The 17,545-nt window shown below is 55.3% G+C and overlaps 8 protein-coding genes across 8 annotated transcripts; 3 read left to right on the top strand and 5 right to left on the bottom strand.

Moving 5' to 3' along the window:
- Positions 1–331: 331 nt before the first annotated feature.
- On the bottom strand, positions 332–1,282 carry CCMA1212_009614 (Required for respiratory growth protein 9; the record flags this gene model as incomplete). The annotated part of the gene is made up of 1 exon (XM_073706689.1): positions 332–1,282. One exon carries the CDS (start codon positions 1,280–1,282, stop codon positions 332–334), a length of 951 nt encoding a protein of 316 aa, XP_073554904.1.
- Positions 1,283–1,936: 654 nt separating this feature from the next.
- On the bottom strand, positions 1,937–2,695 carry CCMA1212_009613 (Calcipressin-2; the record flags this gene model as incomplete). Its single annotated transcript, XM_073706688.1, has 1 exon — positions 1,937–2,695. The coding sequence occupies one exon, from the start codon at positions 2,693–2,695 to the stop codon at positions 1,937–1,939; it is 759 nt and encodes a 252-aa protein (XP_073554907.1).
- Positions 2,696–2,940: 245 nt separating this feature from the next.
- Positions 2,941–3,132, top strand: CCMA1212_009612 (uncharacterized protein; the record flags this gene model as incomplete). The annotated part of the gene is made up of 1 exon (XM_073706687.1): positions 2,941–3,132. The coding sequence occupies one exon, from the start codon at positions 2,941–2,943 to the stop codon at positions 3,130–3,132; it is 192 nt and encodes a 63-aa protein (XP_073554906.1).
- A 2,991-nt stretch (positions 3,133–6,123) lies between these two features.
- On the bottom strand, positions 6,124–7,697 carry CCMA1212_009611 (Phenylalanine-tRNA ligase; the record flags this gene model as incomplete). Its single annotated transcript, XM_073706686.1, has 2 exons — positions 6,124–7,469; positions 7,676–7,697. The coding sequence occupies 2 exons, from the start codon at positions 7,695–7,697 to the stop codon at positions 6,124–6,126; spliced, it is 1,368 nt and encodes a 455-aa protein (XP_073554908.1).
- A 682-nt stretch (positions 7,698–8,379) lies between these two features.
- On the bottom strand, positions 8,380–9,435 carry CCMA1212_009609 (uncharacterized protein; the record flags this gene model as incomplete). Its single annotated transcript, XM_073706685.1, has 1 exon — positions 8,380–9,435. One exon carries the CDS (start codon positions 9,433–9,435, stop codon positions 8,380–8,382), a length of 1,056 nt encoding a protein of 351 aa, XP_073554821.1.
- A 2,123-nt stretch (positions 9,436–11,558) lies between these two features.
- On the top strand, positions 11,559–12,746 carry CCMA1212_009608 (Mitochondrial dicarboxylate transporter; the record flags this gene model as incomplete). The annotated part of the gene is made up of 2 exons (XM_073706684.1): positions 11,559–11,724; positions 12,004–12,746. The coding sequence occupies 2 exons, from the start codon at positions 11,559–11,561 to the stop codon at positions 12,744–12,746; spliced, it is 909 nt and encodes a 302-aa protein (XP_073554822.1).
- A 936-nt stretch (positions 12,747–13,682) lies between these two features.
- Positions 13,683–14,958, bottom strand: CCMA1212_009607 (DNA-directed RNA polymerase II subunit RPB3; the record flags this gene model as incomplete). Its single annotated transcript, XM_073706683.1, has 3 exons — positions 13,683–14,166; positions 14,233–14,795; positions 14,887–14,958. 3 exons carry the CDS (start codon positions 14,956–14,958, stop codon positions 13,683–13,685), a joined length of 1,119 nt encoding a protein of 372 aa, XP_073554829.1.
- A 547-nt stretch (positions 14,959–15,505) lies between these two features.
- Positions 15,506–16,843, top strand: CCMA1212_009606 (Protein sof1; the record flags this gene model as incomplete). Its single annotated transcript, XM_073706682.1, has 1 exon — positions 15,506–16,843. One exon carries the CDS (start codon positions 15,506–15,508, stop codon positions 16,841–16,843), a length of 1,338 nt encoding a protein of 445 aa, XP_073554830.1.
- Between the last annotated feature and the right edge of the window lie 702 nt (positions 16,844–17,545).

The raw sequence follows: 17,545 nt of genomic DNA, 5'->3' as shown, positions 1-17,545 counted from the left end.
TTGGGCCGGTGCCTGAGCTTTTACCAGCTTTCGGTGCTGTAGAAGAAAAGTAGACTTTGTTAGGATCGTTTGGTGGGAATGTCTGTGTTTCACTTTGCGGTGGAGTGCTGAAAGGGATTCTCTTGTGAGTGGTGGCGTTGGTCATTTGGTGGTGATGATGGTGATTGATTCGTGTCTTGAGAGTCAAGAGTCAAAGTGCCAGGTTGTATGCGCCAAGTATGCAAGACCTGTACAGTATACCCATATGCAAACCTTGTGTCCGCCAAATGCCATAACCCATGATCTATCCCAGAGCAGAGTCTATCCATATACGATGCTCCCATCGCCAGATTCAATGCCTCCCCTTGCCCTCCGCCTTCTTCTTCTTCATCCTCTCCAGATAAGCCCGATACTTGCTCTCCTCCTCCTTCTCCCATTCCCTCTCCCTCTGGCTCGCCCTCTTGCTCCACTCGTGATACCCCGGATCCCGCGCGATGCCCTCCATCCGCCACCGCTGCGGCGGCTTGATCCCCAGCGCCGCCTTCTGCTCCCACACCTGCTTGCCCCTCCGGAACCAGCGCTGCTGCCGCTCCTCCTCCTCGTCCACCGACGGCCGCCAGTTGCTCTTGAGGATCCGCCGGATCGCCTCGCTCGACACCTGGAACTTGTCCGCTAGCGCCGCCGTCGTGTACACGTCTGGGAACTGCGCGTTGAGCGCCCGGATCCCCGCCAGCGCGTCGGGCGAGAGCCGCTTGCGCGGCTGCCAGCCTTCGGGGAACTTTTCCTTGAGCGCCGCCTTGTGGAGCTTCCACGGCTCTTGGGTCCGCGGCCCGGGCTTGGGCGGCTGGCCGGCGGAATCTGGCGGGTTGCCTTCGGCGGAGGATAGTTTGGCTTTTCGTTCCCGCTTTCCTCTTGATGTTGTGTTTCGTGAATCATCTTTGCCATCTGTAGCGGCGGAAGTCTTCTTCTTTCCGTCCCTTTTCGCCCGTATTCTTTCGGCCGGCTGCGCATTCGCATCGGCGACCACCTCGTCCAGTGCTTCCGTTGTGCTTGTTCGCCCATCCTCAGCATTTGTGTTCCGTGAATCCCCCTCGCCATGTCTTTTATCTTCTACCGCTGCAGCAGCCGCTGCCTCCTGTCTCCTAGGTCCCGAAGCATGCAGTCCACGGTTCTGCCCCAGCATCACCAGTTGCCGAGCCGGCCATCGAAGCGGCGCAGCCGAAGAAACATTGTCGGATCGGTGAATCTGGGCGAGGCCCCGCGCGAACTTCCGCCATGAGACGAAACGACACGAGCAGCTCATTGTCGCGGGCTTGTGGAAAAGAGGGATTGGAAGAGGGCGGCCTTCTTATGTGATTTTTTTTTTTTTTTAAACTGAAGACAAAGCATGAAGAAAAATATGCCCATGGCAAGGCTGGATGAGGAAAATCGATTAGGTGCCGTTAGCGGGGATTTGAGGTGGGGCTCGCCGCCTTCTCTGGTTGTCTCGTTTCACTGATTAATGATGCATTGGACGCAACTCGAGGCCGTCACCGATGTCAAAACTGATATACATCGATGATAGGCAGTCAATGAGGAAAAAGAACAATTAGTGTTTGATCAATTTGATAGTTTGATAATTTCAACAAGGTCATAAGCTACAGATCTGATGCTGAGATAGAATGCTGTGCCCCTCTATTTGCGATGGGGTATGTATCTTATTCTGACAGGATATTCTGCTTTTCATACAACTCCTTATGCTCAATCAACGTAAAGAAAGCCCAAAACGCCAGTTCCACGGTAACAATGAGTCCATAAGAATATTGACAGCCTCCGAAAAGTAAAGTAGCCGTGTGTTACATCTTTGCCAACGCCTGCCAAGAGCCTCCTTCCCAAAGAAAGGAATAACACATGAAGTAAATAAACAAATAAGATATTATGGTCACCCTCCGTCGTATCGACATGTCCTGAAACTCGTTCACGCGTCGTGCATCAGCTCAACGGGAGGTCGCGCAGTCTGAGCCATGATGGGCTTCGAGACCTCAATGGGGCTCATGGTCGGCCCGTCCGTCATATCCTCGACAAAGACGGCGGGGATGCCGGGGCTCGTCTCCGCGTCAGGCTGGTAGATGAGCGTCGAGCTGCGACTCCGGGTGCCAAAGTTGGGAACGCCGCCGTCGGTCGGGGTGACGGGCGAGTCGTAGGTGGGGACGGGGCGGTGGTGCAGCTTGGCCAGGGCCTCGGCGAGGTCGTCGGCGTGGACCTGCTTGTTGGGCGCGTCCTCGAGGCGCATCTCCCAGCCGTGGGGAGGGCTGGCCGGCGGGGAGATGAAGAAGAGCTTGCCGGCGTCGGGCAGGGCCAGGTGCTCGGGCTTGGTCTCGATGGGCGTGGGCTGGCCAAAGTAGAGCTTGATGCGCTCGCCCATGACGGCCTCGCCGTCCCAGACCTGGCGCACGGCTAATGAGGCGTCGACGTCGAAGAAGGAGACGATGATGCGGCGGAACGACTTGAGCGGCGCAAACGAGTGTATGGGTGCCGTGTGCTCGATGAGCTCGCGGATAGTCTGTAGGTTTTCGGGCAGGAAGATGTCGGTGTTGTTGAGGTTTGTGAAGATGAGCGTGTTGGAGGGAGGCGTCGGCTGGACGAGTGGCGGGAGGTTGGAGAGGTCCAGGCTGAGGTTGGACTTGTTGCGAGACGAGGTCGAGGAGGACCGTGAGAGACTCGGTGTGGCATCCATGATGGCTGTGATTCGAAAGAGAATTAGGGAGAGTCGATCCCAAGGTGGGAAACACTATTGCGATATTGCAATGGCGGTGATATCAAGCCGTGGTTCCCGGTGTCGTGCGACGTGTCTGGTCCAGCGTGCGCAGTGGGAGAGCTGCTGTAGCTTTAGATTTTTGCTGAATCTGCAATCGTAGCCGTCTGTATTAACGGCAGCTGACTTTGCAGTTGAGGTGATTTGTCTTCTTGTCTTGAGGAGTAATGAAGAACAAGAGGGAAGAGGAGGAAGAGGAGGAGGCGATCTTATACCATCACACGCAGCAAAGCCCCCGAAAGAAGGAAGGCGGAAAGGTGCGAAGAAAGCGACCTGGGAGGCCACGGGACTGCTGCGGCCCAGGATTGGCTGCGCAGGAGGGTGCGGAAGGCAAGGCGGTGGAGCCGCGGTTGGCGTAGGTGAGGTGGCCCAATGCTTAGCGCTGGCGGTGCCCCGTGCGCTTGCGCTGAGGTGTGCTGGAACGAGGTACCTTTACAGGGCGCTTCCGGGGGCGGAGGTACTTCGAGTCTCGGTTTTGTTTTGTTGCGGGCATGCTTTGCCGGTTGCTTTGCCATGAAAGGTGGCTGGTTTGGTTTGTATCGACCTTTTGAGGCATCGGGGCTGTGCAAAGCTGGTCAAATGAGTAATGCAGGCGAATTCGTGCGAAGAGCCTGCAAGATTTTTTTTGATTTGAAATTATTCTTTTTTTTTTTCTTCTTTCGTTTCGTTTTCCCCTGCAGGATTCAGTTCATTCGCCACATCACCTCCGAGGCTGCATTGATCGTACTACAAGTGAATCGGAGATGCAAGGCATGGCACAAGGTCGACCAAAAGTGCATCTGACTCCAAGCTTCCTGCACGCAGCTGTCACTCGGTCTCCAGCGCCGTCCGTCTCCAAAAGAGGCAGTTCTCCATTTCCATCACAGTCTAGCATCGATTCGGCGCAAGGGAAGTACTCGCGAACAAGAAGAAAGCACTCAGACAATACACGTCTGGTCAATGACCCAGCGCTCTCCAATCAAGGTATCCCGCGGGTTTCTCGAGACAAGCGCCAAAGTACCTTGCCTTTTGTCGCTGACTGGCACTGGAAGCCACTTGCTTGATCCCCGCCTCGAGACCCAGCGGGCTTTTTGGGGCTGTGCGAGTTTCCATGCGATTGTATCAGACAGAGGAACCACGATTGTCTCTCGTCAATGCCTCTTTTTCTCCATCTTTCTTGATCGTTCTAGTAATTTGGAACGAGCCCGTTTGTTTCATGCAGTACCTTATCAAGTGAGATGGATACACGCATGCATTGCATATCCGCCCATCCAATCCAAGCACTCACTCATCCCAGTATCAAAGGTCTCGATAACGGTCGCATGACAATCTCCCGCAGTTCTATACCCAGCCCTTGTCTCGGATATCTCGTTGCAATCTCTCGGCCAACGATACAATATCCCGCGGAGCTGCCTCTTGCAATGTAACAGAAAACAGACGAGTCTATAGTATCAAGCACGATCAATGGCAGCACTCCGGACGGAACCGCGCTCCGTTTGAACACACCCCCGTCTCTTCACGGGCGGCTATATCCTTGGCTTACAAAGTTCCTTCAACCATCGTCCCTTGCACGCGTTTGCAGTTGAACTTCCGAGCACTTATCGGTTTAATCACAACCACGATCTCAACCTCGTCACATATCGTCTGACTCCGTCAAACCCACAAGGACGGCAGTGCAAAGCAAAAGCTGGGGCCAGCCATCAAGGTGGAGTCCCGGACGGATCGTCACAGAATCGTCCACATGCAACTCCGTCAATCCGATTCCATTCCTTGTCAAGCTTGCACATCGAACCCGCCACAAAAGACTTACGTACGTGCGTGCATGAGAAAGTCGTTTCGGTTTCTTGTCCATTACCTTGAACTTGACCGACTGACCGGGCTGTGTTTGTCTCTCTCCTCTTCCTCTATCTGTTCCTATTGGCTACGAGACGTCGCTTGTTCGGGTGGCTTCTCCGGAGTGCCTTGTGTCTTTCTTTCTGTGCGAGTACGAGCCTCGTTCATGGCTGAGTTGACGACACGCACGAATGGTCTCATCGCCAAGCCTCGAGCTGGGAGATTTCTTCATCCGAGGCCCGGTCGTGTCATTGTGGGAATCTATGTAACACCCTACAACATGACAATGTGCCACCGAGGTTGAATATGCATGTAGCATCCCCCATCTAGACACACCGTCTTCCGAATGAAACCACATCAACACTTCACCACACCTTGGGTACCTACTAGACTAGTATGACAACCCAAAACCATGGAACATCCATGGTCTCCCAATTAACCTTTTCACAAGCACGCCCAAAGCTGACACCAGCAAGTCTTGATTCGACATCGCAAACCATCCATCAAAACAAGCCACACACACAAGAAACCTTAAGTAAACCATCCTCATTCCCATCTTCTCACCTTCACACAGAGTCCCTAACAAACAACGTCATCCCGCAGACAACGCATCACGTGGCTGACTCACTTCATTTCAGCACCTCATTCCATTCCGCTCATTCAGCCACACTCCAAACGAAACCAGCCCCCCTTTGTGGCTGAGCCTACCTACTTGTACCCAAGGTATTCCCAAATCTCAAACAAACACCAACAATTCCAGATCGCATGATACCGAATACTGAGCTGGCACTGGACTCCAAGGTGCCCTACAAACGTAGGCCTCATTTCGCTTAACATCTGCCCAACAGTTGTAAAATCCTCCGGTGCCGTTCCGAAGAAGCCGTGTCTTCCGCTCGTCCTCTTCTTATCCCCTGCCACGTCACTTACCTTCTCCCTTGTTCCTAGATCTCCCTCGTCTCGGAAAGTCAGCTCTTTGGTACAAGCATTTCTGCTGTCAAAGCGCCGAGGCGCAGCATCGGAATGCGTGATTCCATGTACACTACCGTTCGGTGCCCTACCGGGGTTGACTACGAGGCGTTTGTAAGGAATCAGACAGCACAGCATATTCCGTTGTCGAAGCTGATTGTTCAATTGCATTTTTTGGTTTGTTTGTAGTGGATTCTGTACCCCAAGATGTCTGGAGACCCAATGAAAATATACATGTGATGATAGTTGTACAGGGCTGGCACAGTCGGCCAACCTCCAAGCAGCCCATCCACGCGGCCATCTCAGCCAACCAACGCCGTACCAAGATCTCGGTCAAAGCTCGCCAGGATCAGCTCGGCTGCTTCTCTTCCCCCCCCTCAGCCTCAGATGCTAGAATGCTACCATCCCCAACAGCCTTCATCGTGGGGCCGAATCTCATCGCCTCTCAGCCTTTCCCCCCCCCCTTTTTTTTTGTCTCGCATGCAATGCCCTGTACTGAGCGCATAGCGCACCGGCCAAGCCTCGCTCAGCCTCAAGAGGCTTCGTACGAACAAACAATTGGGTCCTTCGCTTCACCGTAGTTCAACACCGAGCTTACTCACCAAGGCTTGCCTCACCCTCTCGTGGATGTTGTTCGTCTCCTGCCCCGTCAGCGTGCGCTCCAGGTTGCGGTAGACGATGCGGTACGCCACGCTCTTGCGCCCCGTCTTGGGGTGGACAAACTCGTCAATCAGGCTCACGCTCTCCACCTCGTCACCGCCGACGCTGCGCACCAGCTCCATCACGTCGTTCTCGTGGAAGACGGCCTTGTCGTTGCCGCCCGCCGCGGACGTCGAGCGGAGCCAGAAGGACACGTCCCTGGGGCTGGGCGGGTGCTTGGAGAAGGGCACGAAGCGCTTGAGCGTGTCCAGGCTGGCCGACACGCCCGTGAACTGCGACAGGAACCGCTCGTCCTCGGACCAGAAGAGCCGGATGTCCGGGATCTTGAACAGCAGCATGGCGATGCGGTCGATGCCAATGCCAAAGGCCCAGCCCAGCTGCGACGGCACGCCCGCGTTGATGTAGATCTCCTGCTTGACCACGCCGCAGCCCAGCACCTCGAGCCAGTCGCCCGCGTAGTAGACCTCGAGCTCCCACGATGGGCTGGTGAAGGGAAAGTATGCCTCCACCCATCGCATCCGTAGGGGCTCGTCCACAAAGTCCGGGTCCGCCTTGATCGCCGCCGCCTTCGCCCTGGAGAAGATGTCCACCACCATGTTCTCGAGTGACCTCTTCAGGTGCTTGCCGAGCGCCTCAGCTTCCGCCGCCGAGTGGTGAGCCTCCTGTAGCGGGTTTCGCTCGGGATGCATGGGCGGATTCGGATCCTCCACCACCACATCGTGCTTGGGTAGCCTCTCGATGTCCTCCAGAACTGCGGCCGCAACGTCGCCGTTGGGCACCTTGTTGCGGTCCCATGACCGCGCACCCTCCATCTGGTGAAAGATTGGGTAGTGGCTTCGGTCAATGGCGTCGCGCCGATACACATCCGCCGAGATGAGATACCCATCGCTCTCGTTGGCCCTAAAAGTCTCTGCCTGGTGCGCGCTGGTGTGTGTCCTCAGCAGCAGCTTCTCGTTTAGATAGTACGTGTCGGTGAGAGCTCGTCCCGGGTGATCCTTCGGAAAGCCCAGCGAGTCAAAGTTCTGATGCGTCGTCACCACGGGGCTGTACTCGTTGTAGTACTTGTACGTCGGCTCCGGGAAGTTGGCCTGGATGATCTGGCGCGTGATGGAGATGGGGTGGTCAGGCTGGAGATGGAGACGCCGTGATGTCTTGGTGACGATGTTTTGCGGCACGTTGAACCAGGGCTTTTCTGTGGGATGGGTCTCTCCGCGGATCGTCACTGTTGATGCTGATTTCTCAGGCTTCGGTGAGGAAGCTGGAAATGTCAGTATAAGCCTCGTCAGCTTAGCCACTTTTCGATGATGATTCTTCTCCTCGTCTCCTCCTCTCTCCCTATAGGAGAGGAGCATGAAGAGTGTGCCTAACCTGCAGAATAAAAACGACAGGCAAATCCCTGTCGCAACGCTCTTGAGCTCAGTGAGAGCTGCCGAGCTCTGAGTGACTGGCCGAGGCACCGCATACTTGCCATGCCAGACGATGCCATTGTGATGCGGCAGTTTTATAATGCCTTCAGTGCCTCATCCACAAACCAAACGGAAAGCAGAACCAAACGAGTCCAGCACCAAGTCGGCGTTGAACTGAGCACTCTCACCAACCTCAAATTGAATAGTTGAGACTTTCTCTGAGCTCATGCCACCAATGCCCGCTTAGACGCATATCGTTCAATCAAGCCTATGTGGGGTAGCAGCACCAACTCAGAAATCCAGCCACACACATCGGGCTACCCTGGAGCTAGGGCTTTCTCTCGAGGGCTTCATATCCACATTCTCCTTCATCGCCTCAGCATCAATCGGATTGGCGAGATGGCCGAGTTGGTTATGGCGTCAGGTTAAGGCTACCTTAACAAGCAATTCCTGGTGGAGCAATCCGCGTGGGTTCGAGTCCCACTCTCGTCAGATTCTCTTTTTGTTACTGTCAGGTCTTTGACAGCATCCTTTTTGGTTCTGGCTTCTTTCATTCTCATCTCCCAAACATGCGTCACGGCGTACCATCATTTGATTCCATCCATATGTTCGACCGTGTGTGCCAAGTTGCAAAGCAGTTCATACCCCCGTCAAATACCTTGACTTTGAACCAATGCAACCATATGCCACCTTCACAACAATCATAACCCATAATCGTAACCTCTTTCAAACGAAAGCCCGAGTGAGACTCCCAGATCATGCTCACTCATGATGAACATCCCGCTTGATGATGGCCTCGAGAGCAGCCTCCGGGCTAGACTCCCATAGCTTCTGTGCCTGTCTGCATATCTTGAAATGCTTCAGAAAGTTGTCCCGTGAAAAGAGCCTGTCCCACGGAACGTCTGCCGGCCTCGAAGCCTGTCCAGGGTCTTGTTCGACAGTGCGGGCCTCGCACCCAGCACACGATATTCCGTACTCAACGGCCTGAATTTGCGAGTCATAATAGGGAAGCTCGCACGATGCCATGAAGTTGTGAGCCGGGTCCCAACGATGCCAATGCCGTGCGCGAACGCCCTTCGTCTCCAGCCGGTCTCCAAACTCCCTCATGGCTGGGAACCAAGGCAGCAGCCTGAGCCGCCGTCTCTGGTAGGACTTTTCGGTCGAGTAGAGCCTCCTCCTGTAAAGCCCCGGCATCGTCTGGCACACCCGCTGCCGTCCGACTTCCGCGCGCGACAGCCGGAACACCCTCCGGACCTCGGCGACCGTCACCATCCTCGTCTCGGGATCCTCCTCGATGCACTCGAAGCAGCAGCGTATCCACGAGGGCAGGAAGACGAAGCCCCCAAACTTGCCGCAAAAGGCGCAGTCCTGGGAGCACAACACCCTGTAAAAATCCAGCAGCGTGACGTGAGCGGCGAGCCCCATCCGCAGCAGCGCGCAGTACGCCGTCAGGCCGTGAGACACGACGGCACGGTACTCCTTGAGCGAATCGATCATCTGACGGGCCCTGAGGTTGACGCGGCGCAGGTTGAAGAGCGCCTGCATGTCCATGTGTTGCAGGGCCTGCAGCAGCAGCTCCACGGGCAGCCGGTCGAGGGCTCCAAGCCCCGTCCGGGAGACGATGGACGACGTCAGGATGGACGACTGCACCCTGGAATGGTCGCTGGGCGAGATATGGACGACAGATAGGGCATCATCTCGTCTGTGGGAGCCCGCAGTCCGGATAATGGCGTCATCCAGCTCCCTCTGCAGCGCTTCACGGGATGTTTCTTGCGGCGGATGCGAGAGAGAGGCGAGTCCTCCCTCGGCTGAAGCCATGTCTCTGGCTCTCGCACAGCCGCTGCTTCCTGATTCTTTGTATCTCGCGCCCTCGTCTGCCAGGCATGCATCAGTCATCCAGGACGTACAGGCCGTTCACAGCAGCGCAGGCATACTGTAATGGCAAAAAGCAGCGGATCATTAGCGCATACAACGAACGAAGCGACGACTCAAGGCGGCACGATCACGCGCGCGTCTCAAAGTTGCTGTGCTGGAGATGCGAGAGAATGGGGCTTCGTCTGTGCATGATCATGATTTTCCCCGCCATGTCTTGCATTCACCGACTGCCTGTTTGGCTAAGACGCTTCTCTCCTCTCATACGTAATCCTGCATGAAGCCACTGATGCCACTTTTTTTATAGGAAGGCATGAACGGTATCATTTTCAGCTGACAAGGTCTTGGAAGACGAGGAAGCCACGGCGTTATTATATGCCGAGCTTCGGGACCCAGATCGATCCAGGGTTGAGATGAACAAATTCGGTCTGCCACCAGATTCCAACCTGAGGTTTGTGGCAGCTTGGAATAAAGTCCATGCAACAAAACGAGGCTTCCAGACAGGCCGCAGTCAAACACACCAAGGGAACCTGACATCGCCTGCTATACGGAGTAGGTAGAAGGGAGACAGTGCCTGGCTACTTATGATTTGAACATGTGGCTCAATGGGGGTGGACGGAGCGAGGTCATGACGATCAGAAGCTGTTATATCAAGAAGTGGCTTGTCCTTACTTGTGAGACAAATCTCGCATACATGTACGTACCTAGTGGTCTCTGTGATGAGTTAGGACTGCTACATCTGCGCAGAGAGTATCACGCCTGTCTCATGGCCTTCAAATGTCACCTGTCACGGACACCTACCTATTTCCTCCGCAACTCCAGTCTCTCTTGAAGAAAAGAGTATCGTCAGTAAGTTATTGAGATAAACTACGTTAAACACAGTGCATTACTACCGCATGCTTGTTCCTTCGTAAACTCTTTCGGCGGCTTGTGTTCGGCTGCCCCCGTCCTACAAGGCTACCCTGTTCTCTTTCGAGTAAGTCGGGGCTCGAATGATTGCCTCCAGAGCTCCGACGTCCGGCCGCAACCCCGGCCAACCATTCCATCCGCAGATGAATGATTCTGTCAGTACACCCGGAGTACTCGGTGGTCGGTATGGTTCGCGAAGACTGCAAGTGAGGGTACGTGTTGAAGCGTGTGCGAGTAAGTGTAGTCAGTAAGACCTAATTGAGCTATCGGGAGTCGGGGAAACATAGCCGTGCTGTTAGGGGTGCTACCACGGCGATGAATAGGGAAGTAGATGCATCGTGATGGCAAAAGGAGAGGCGACTCAGGATGGGAAGTCATGTAACAGGCGGCTATGCGGGCATTCACATGCTTTGTTGACTTTGAGCTGTGCCGTCGCGCACCTCCTCAGCCTGTAGCAATTGTAGAAGTGACTACATGTACCTAATAACGGCATTGCTGTCAAGAGCAATCATTGTCTGCAATCATACAGTCGATATTACTACTCGAAGTCTACGGTGCTCAGAACTCAGGGTGGTTGAGACGATGTGATACATTCGGTATCATCACCAATGCCGTCCGATAGCCTCATGCATGGATTACAGTTGACGTACTGTGCCTAACGCGGCCGTAGTGGAAACTGACAGCTGAGGCGCGCCTCACCGCCTTTCGGCCCCGAGCGGCTGCTTGGTTTTTCTGCCGCTGCCGACGTCAAGATGCCAATTAGCCGATCTTGGATAAGAAAAATCAACGGGGCTGATAAACGGCATGCCAGGTATCCGTACAGTACAATCGTCAGTCCATCGTGGGCCATAAAAAAAAAGAGTCCAATTCCATCATCGGCTGCAGCAACTTGGCCGGCTTCGCTCTCGTCGCTGATTCTATAAATCTCAACATCCCACCCCTTCATAATCCCTTCCGTTGGCTCAGCATCTCGCCCCCCTCCCGGCATAGATATCTCCTTCAGAATTCCCTCTTTCTTACTCATATCAGAAGGAACAAGAAACGGGGATCAAGCAAGGTGCATGAGTTCAAGTTGATGCTCCCCCAGCGGCATGTCCCCGTAGCCCGTTGTCGCCTCTGTCTGCATCCGCAAACTCTCGACTCGACCCTGTTGCCCGACGATGACCTCTGCAGCCCAGGCGGCCTCTTCGGCCCAGCCGCAGCAGCTGCATGCTGGTGAGCAGCAGCAGAAGAAGAAGCTGAGAGCGCCGGCGATGCGGTATCCCTTTTGGTTTGGAGGCAGCGCGAGTAGTTTGGCCGCCTGTGTCACGCATCCGCTGGACTTGAGTATGTCTTGTCCCCGTTGATGATCTGCCTCCTTTTTTTTTTTGTGCCATTGTCACGGTTATCCCGGCTCGTTTTTGTCCAAAGTCCCATGCTGACCCAGTTATATCAATAGTCAAGGTACGCAGTTCGTGGGAGATGTGCTATGAAGCGCTTACGCCGATGTTCGGCGCATGGCCCCTTCACGATGGCCCCCGTGCCGAACTGAAGCTGCAGCGGGATGAAATCCTGCAATTGGATGGGCATCCCGTAGCAATCAAAAGAAGAGGAAGGAAAATGAAGGAAACGATCCATTTCTAATCATCTCGTCCCAGGTCCGCCTGCAAACGCGCAAACCCGACGCCCCCAAGTCCATGAGCGGCACCTTTGCCCACGTCCTCAAGAACGACGGCGTCCTGGGCCTGTACAGCGGCATCTCCGCGTCTCTGCTGCGCCAGCTCACCTACTCGACGGCGCGCTTCGGCATCTACGAGGAGGTCAAGCAGCGCTACACGCGCTCGCGCGGCGGCAAGGAGCCGCCGTTCGCCGCGCTCATCGCCATGGCCGTCGGCTCGGGCTTCGTCGGCGGCGTGGCCGGCAACTTCGCCGACGTGATCAACGTGCGCATGCAGCACGACGCCGCCCTGCCGCCCGCCGAGCGCCGCAACTACCGGCACGCGCTCGACGGCATGGCCCGCATGGCCCGCGACGAGGGCGCCCTCAGCTGGTTCCGCGGCTGGCTGCCCAACAGCTGCCGCGCCGCCGTCATGACCGCCGGCCAGCTCGCCACGTACGACACCTTCAAGCGCCTGCTGCTCGACTACACCCCCATGGGCGACACCCTCACCACCCACTTCTCCGCCTCCTTCCTCGCCGGCCTGGCCGCCGCCACCGCGACGAGCCCCATCGACGTCATCAAGACCCGGGTCATGTCCACGTCCCACAAGCAGGGCATCCTGCACCTCGTCAGGGACATCAACAGGGCCGAGGGCATCCGCTGGATGTTCAAGGGCTGGGTCCCCAGCTTTCTGCGTCTTGGCCCGTAAGTTTCCACCAAACATACTCTCTACCCCCCGGAACCCCTGATCTCACAAGACGATGCGACCCCAACTCCCTCTCGATATACTTCTTCTTTCTCCCATCTCGCTTGCTCATCCCGCTAACATCAACAGACACACCATTTGTACATTCATCTTCCTAGAGATGCACCGCAAGGTATATAGAAAAGTAAAAGGAGTCGACGAGAAGACGGTATAGACACACACACATCCACATACACACAAACGAACACCAGCACAAAAGCAAAAAAAAGGCAAAAAGGGAAGATCATACATCCTCACACATACATAAGCTTTTGGATTCCGAAAAAGGCGAGGGAGCGAAGAATGGACTGAGAAAAAAAACACGGTTTGTATAACATCTATTTGCGGCGTTATTGTTTCTGATAGAGTTTCCTTCCTTCTGGCGGCACATCCAGTTTTTTTTTCTTTATTGGCATTTTCATATTCTTCTACATTTATGCCTTGTGTTTCTCACTTCCCCGTTTTTCAACTTTGTGTACTTTCATACGTTGTATTCTTTTCATTGATGGGTTCCCCCACAACAGCCGCAATATCTCTCTCCGGGCTATGGTGTCCCCCCTGAAGTATACTCTCCGTATATAGAAGATAGATTGGTAGATGGACAAAAAAGCACTTGGCAAGGAGTCATCAGATACCATGTATTCCACGACATCTTCTTGCATGCCATTCCTCTTGTGACGCTGACTGTCAAAGCATTCACCGCCTCCCCTATTTCTTTGTTGTGATAAGCGGTATCATTCGACTCACCACTCTAATGATTACGCTGTTTGGTTTCCCCAATATAGTACAATCCAGAAGCGTTGGAAATCATCCCTTGCTGATACGACGGAAAAAAAAAAGAACTAGGAGATAAAAGCAGTAAAAGAGTTCCCAATCACCCCATCAAACGCCGCATCCCATTTACTGCCAAGCGTTGCCCTGGCTATACGGCCCCGATCCGTAGCCCGAGCCGCCCGCTCCAGAGCCGCCATACGCTGTCGAGCCGCCGCCATATGCCGTGTTGCTTCCATAGGCGGTTGCGCCGCCGCCGTATGAAGTACCTCCCCCGTAAGCCGTGTTACCGCCTCCATACGCCGTGTTGTTTCCATAAGGAGTCGTGTATCCGCCGTCTTGCCACGGGGTAGTGCCGCCGTCCATGTTCATGTCGGGACTCCGAGGACCGTCCATGTCGGTGTCGTCACCGCCATATTTCCTCGGGTCGAGCCCCTTCAACAGAGCACCAATCTTCTGCTGCAGCACTCGGATGCCACCCTGGATAATCAGGTCGGGTTCCAAGGTTCCTGACGCTTCCACCTCGAAGTAGAAGCGGTTGGGCACTGCATCATAATCGAAGGGCTCGCCTTCTTGAGGAGGCTCTTCCCATTCAGCATACTTGCTCTTGGGCCTAGAGCACGAGTTGTCAGACACAGTCGCTCGAACCGCTCCCATGATAGACGAAGCTTGTACTTACCACTCCTTTTCTGGGTTATTCTCAAACCACATATCCATATGGTGTAGCTTATTGTGAGGATCGTATTCAAAGCCAACCGCCGACGTCGGCATCCATTTTGCGTGCTCCTTTGCAATTCCCTTCTTGGCAATGCAAGTGATTTTCAATTCCTGGTCCTTCCGCAGCTTGGCAATCAGGCACCCCAGCCCGTCGGAGTCGGTAATGATGGGGCTCCCGACAGAGTTCGCATGGCGTCCGTCGACGACCAGATCGCGGGCGTACACCTTCATGATTTCGTCGCTCGTGCATTTGGCGTGCAGTGTGAGGCTGACGCTGCATTGCTCGCAGTACTGCTCGCAGTCGCAGTCGCGGGAGTAGTTGAGTTCGTTGACCCCCTTGGAGTCGAGGGGGATGAGGCCGAGCCGGTGCGCGATGAACTCGTCCGCCAGGACAGAGCTGTTGACTTCCATTTCCACCAGGTCGATGGCGATTGTGGGCACCTCGGCCTGGATGATTCGTCGCAGGGCGTTGGCGAAGGGCAGGTTGGTTCTCGAGAGCTCAAAGTCCACGCGCGTGCTGTCGGCCTGGGAGGCGCAATCAAAGGTGAGACTAAGTCAGGATGATGCCCATCTTTTTTTGTTTTTACACAGCGCCTGAGAACGAGATCTTTCATACCGCTGAGATTTTCACCTGGGGCTGCTCCGGCTCCCCATCAATGGCCATCGAGTCGTAGTGCAGGCCATCCATCCTGACGAAAAAAAGAGGCCGGACGCCGGCGCACGGGAGATGAAGATGCTGGGTTCGGACAATTATTCTCTGACCGAATCGATACGTTAAAGCAATAGTAGATAGAAATATGCAAAAAGCTTGCCGCGTGATTTGGGAGAGGGAGAAGATGAGAAGTGCGGAAGACGGGGACAAGGTGAGAAAGAGTTGAGGTGAGGTGATTGAATCCGCCAATCCGCCCGCCACCAGCCAAGGTTGAAGGCAGAACACGCGCCCATATCGATTACCTTAGCTTGCACGCTGTAACTGCTGCGTAGCCGGATTATTAGTAATCCCGCCTCTTATCGGGACCTCGCTGGACGGCCGATAAGAAAAAAAAAAGTTCTCCCCGCCAAATGCAGGCCCAAGCAATTGGACAATGCTAATTCTGGAGCTTCACGATCCCTCGACTGCAAAATCGGACGACTCCAACAATCGCCACCTCTTTCCCTCCCAACTAGTCATTGGACCACCAAAGATAGAACGAACAGGGCCGGAAACAAGAGGGAAAAGCATAGAAGAATCCAAAATGAAGATCAAGGCCATCAGCCGATCCGTATCGGCCATCCAGCCGCCCGGCACCGACGCCGTCAAGCAGCCCCGAAACCTCGACTCGGCCGTCCACCCCTTCGAGCGCGCCCGCGAGTACAAGCGCGCCCTCAACGCCGTCAAGCTCGAGCGCATGCACGCGGCGCCCTTCATCGCGCAGCTCGGCCGCGGCCACGTCGACGGCGTCTACTCCATCGCAAAGGACCCCAACTCGCTCGAGCGCTTCGCCAGCGGCAGCGGCGACGGCGTCGTCAAGGTCTGGGACCTCGCCTCCAGAGAAGAAGTCTGGCAGGCGTCGGCGCACGAAAACATCGTCAAGGGCCTCGAGTGGACGCGGGACCGCAAGCTGCTGACCTGCGCCGCCGACCGCACCATCAAGCTCTTCGACCCGTACAATCCGGCCAGCGGTTCCGCGCCCATCTCGTCGTGGCTCGGCTCCGGCGCCTTCACCAGCCTCTCTCACCACCGCTCGCGCAACAACTTTGCCGCCTCGTCGAGCGTAATCTCCGTCTACGACCTCGAGCGGCACACGGCCGCGCCCGAGGTCCTCCGCTGGCCCACGTCCACCGACACCATCACAAACGTCGCCTTCAACCACGTCGAGACGTCCGTCCTCGCCTCGTGCTCCAGCGACCGCGGCATCGTCGTCTACGACCTCCGGACGGGCGCCGCCGTCGCCAAGACGGTCCTCACCTTCGCCTGCAACCGCGTCGCCTGGTCCCCCATGGAGGCCTTCAACTTCGCCGCCGCCTCCGAGGACCACAACGTCTACCTCTTCGACATGCGCAAGATGGGCCGCGCGCTCAACGTCCTCAAGGGCCACGTCGCCGCCGTCATGGACGTCGAGTTCTCCCCCACGGGAGAGGAGCTCGTCTCCGCCTCCTGGGACCGCACCATCCGCCTCTGGCACCGCGACCGCGGCCACTCCCGCGACATGTACCACACCAAGCGCATGCAGCGCGTCCTCGCCGCCAAGTGGACGCCCGACGCGCGCTACATCCTCTCCGGCTCCGACGACGGCAACGTCCGCCTCTGGCGCGCAAACGCCTCCCAGCGCCAGGGCGTCAAGTCCACCCGCCAGCGCCAGGCCCTCGAGTACAACGACGCCCTCGTCAAGCGCTACGGCCACATGCCCGAGATCAACCGCATCCGCCGCCACCGCCACATGCCAAAGGTCGTCAAGAAGGCCGCCGAGATCAAGAACGAGGAGCTCAAGTCCATCAAGCGCCGCGAGGAGAACGAGCGCAAGCACTCGAGCAAGCAGTTCCAGGCGCGGAAAAGCGAGCGCGAGAAGATGGTCCTTGCTCAGGAAAAGTAACGGATCGGCTTGGCTTCTGCTTCTCGTTGCTTCGTGTATTTAGGGTGTCTATATAACAATGGGGAAAAGGGGGAAGGCTTGGTTGTTTGGCTTGGGGAGTCTTTCTGGTTGTTGCATGGCACGGCGTTTGGGGAGCAAGGGTTCTTCTGGGACATGACAGTTCAAGTAGTAATGATCATTTTGCCGGCATCATGGCAGGCACTATTCATTTTAGATTCATCTCGTCTCTCACTCTCATCATGCTGCCACTCACCTAGGTACTTCAAGAGCACAAATTATTTACTCTTCAAAGCAAAGAAGTGATTCTCAAGTTACTACCTAGGTAATACTATTCATCTTAAAAAGACAAAGTAACATCTAGTTGAACAACTGATGGCTGGACAAAATATATCGCAGCAACTCTGTCTTCTTTCCAGTGGGAGAAAAAAAAATAAAAAGACGAAACACGCAAGCTCGTGACTTTTCGTCTAGGTAGTCTTCGTCGCCCGAAAGCGGATGCCAAAGCGGCACATAGAGCATCGAATAATGCCGATCAAAGAGAAAGAAGAAGACTCAAACAAAACAAGATCAAGCAAATTCTTGAGTCGGCTCACAAGTTCCGTAAATCCCTCTTTCTCGCCCATTAACCCCCCTGAACGCCAAAAAGCTTGCCTAACCCTGAAGGCAAAATTGAAAAGACAAAAAAAAAAAAAAAAAGAAAAA

Source organism: Trichoderma ghanense (genome assembly GCF_004382785.1).
Source record: "Trichoderma ghanense strain CCMA-1212 chromosome Unknown scaffold_17, whole genome shotgun sequence".
Taxonomy (NCBI): domain Eukaryota; kingdom Fungi; phylum Ascomycota; class Sordariomycetes; order Hypocreales; family Hypocreaceae; genus Trichoderma; species Trichoderma ghanense.
Note: the sequence above shows the minus strand (reverse complement) of the source record. Positions and strands in the feature narration are given on the sequence as shown.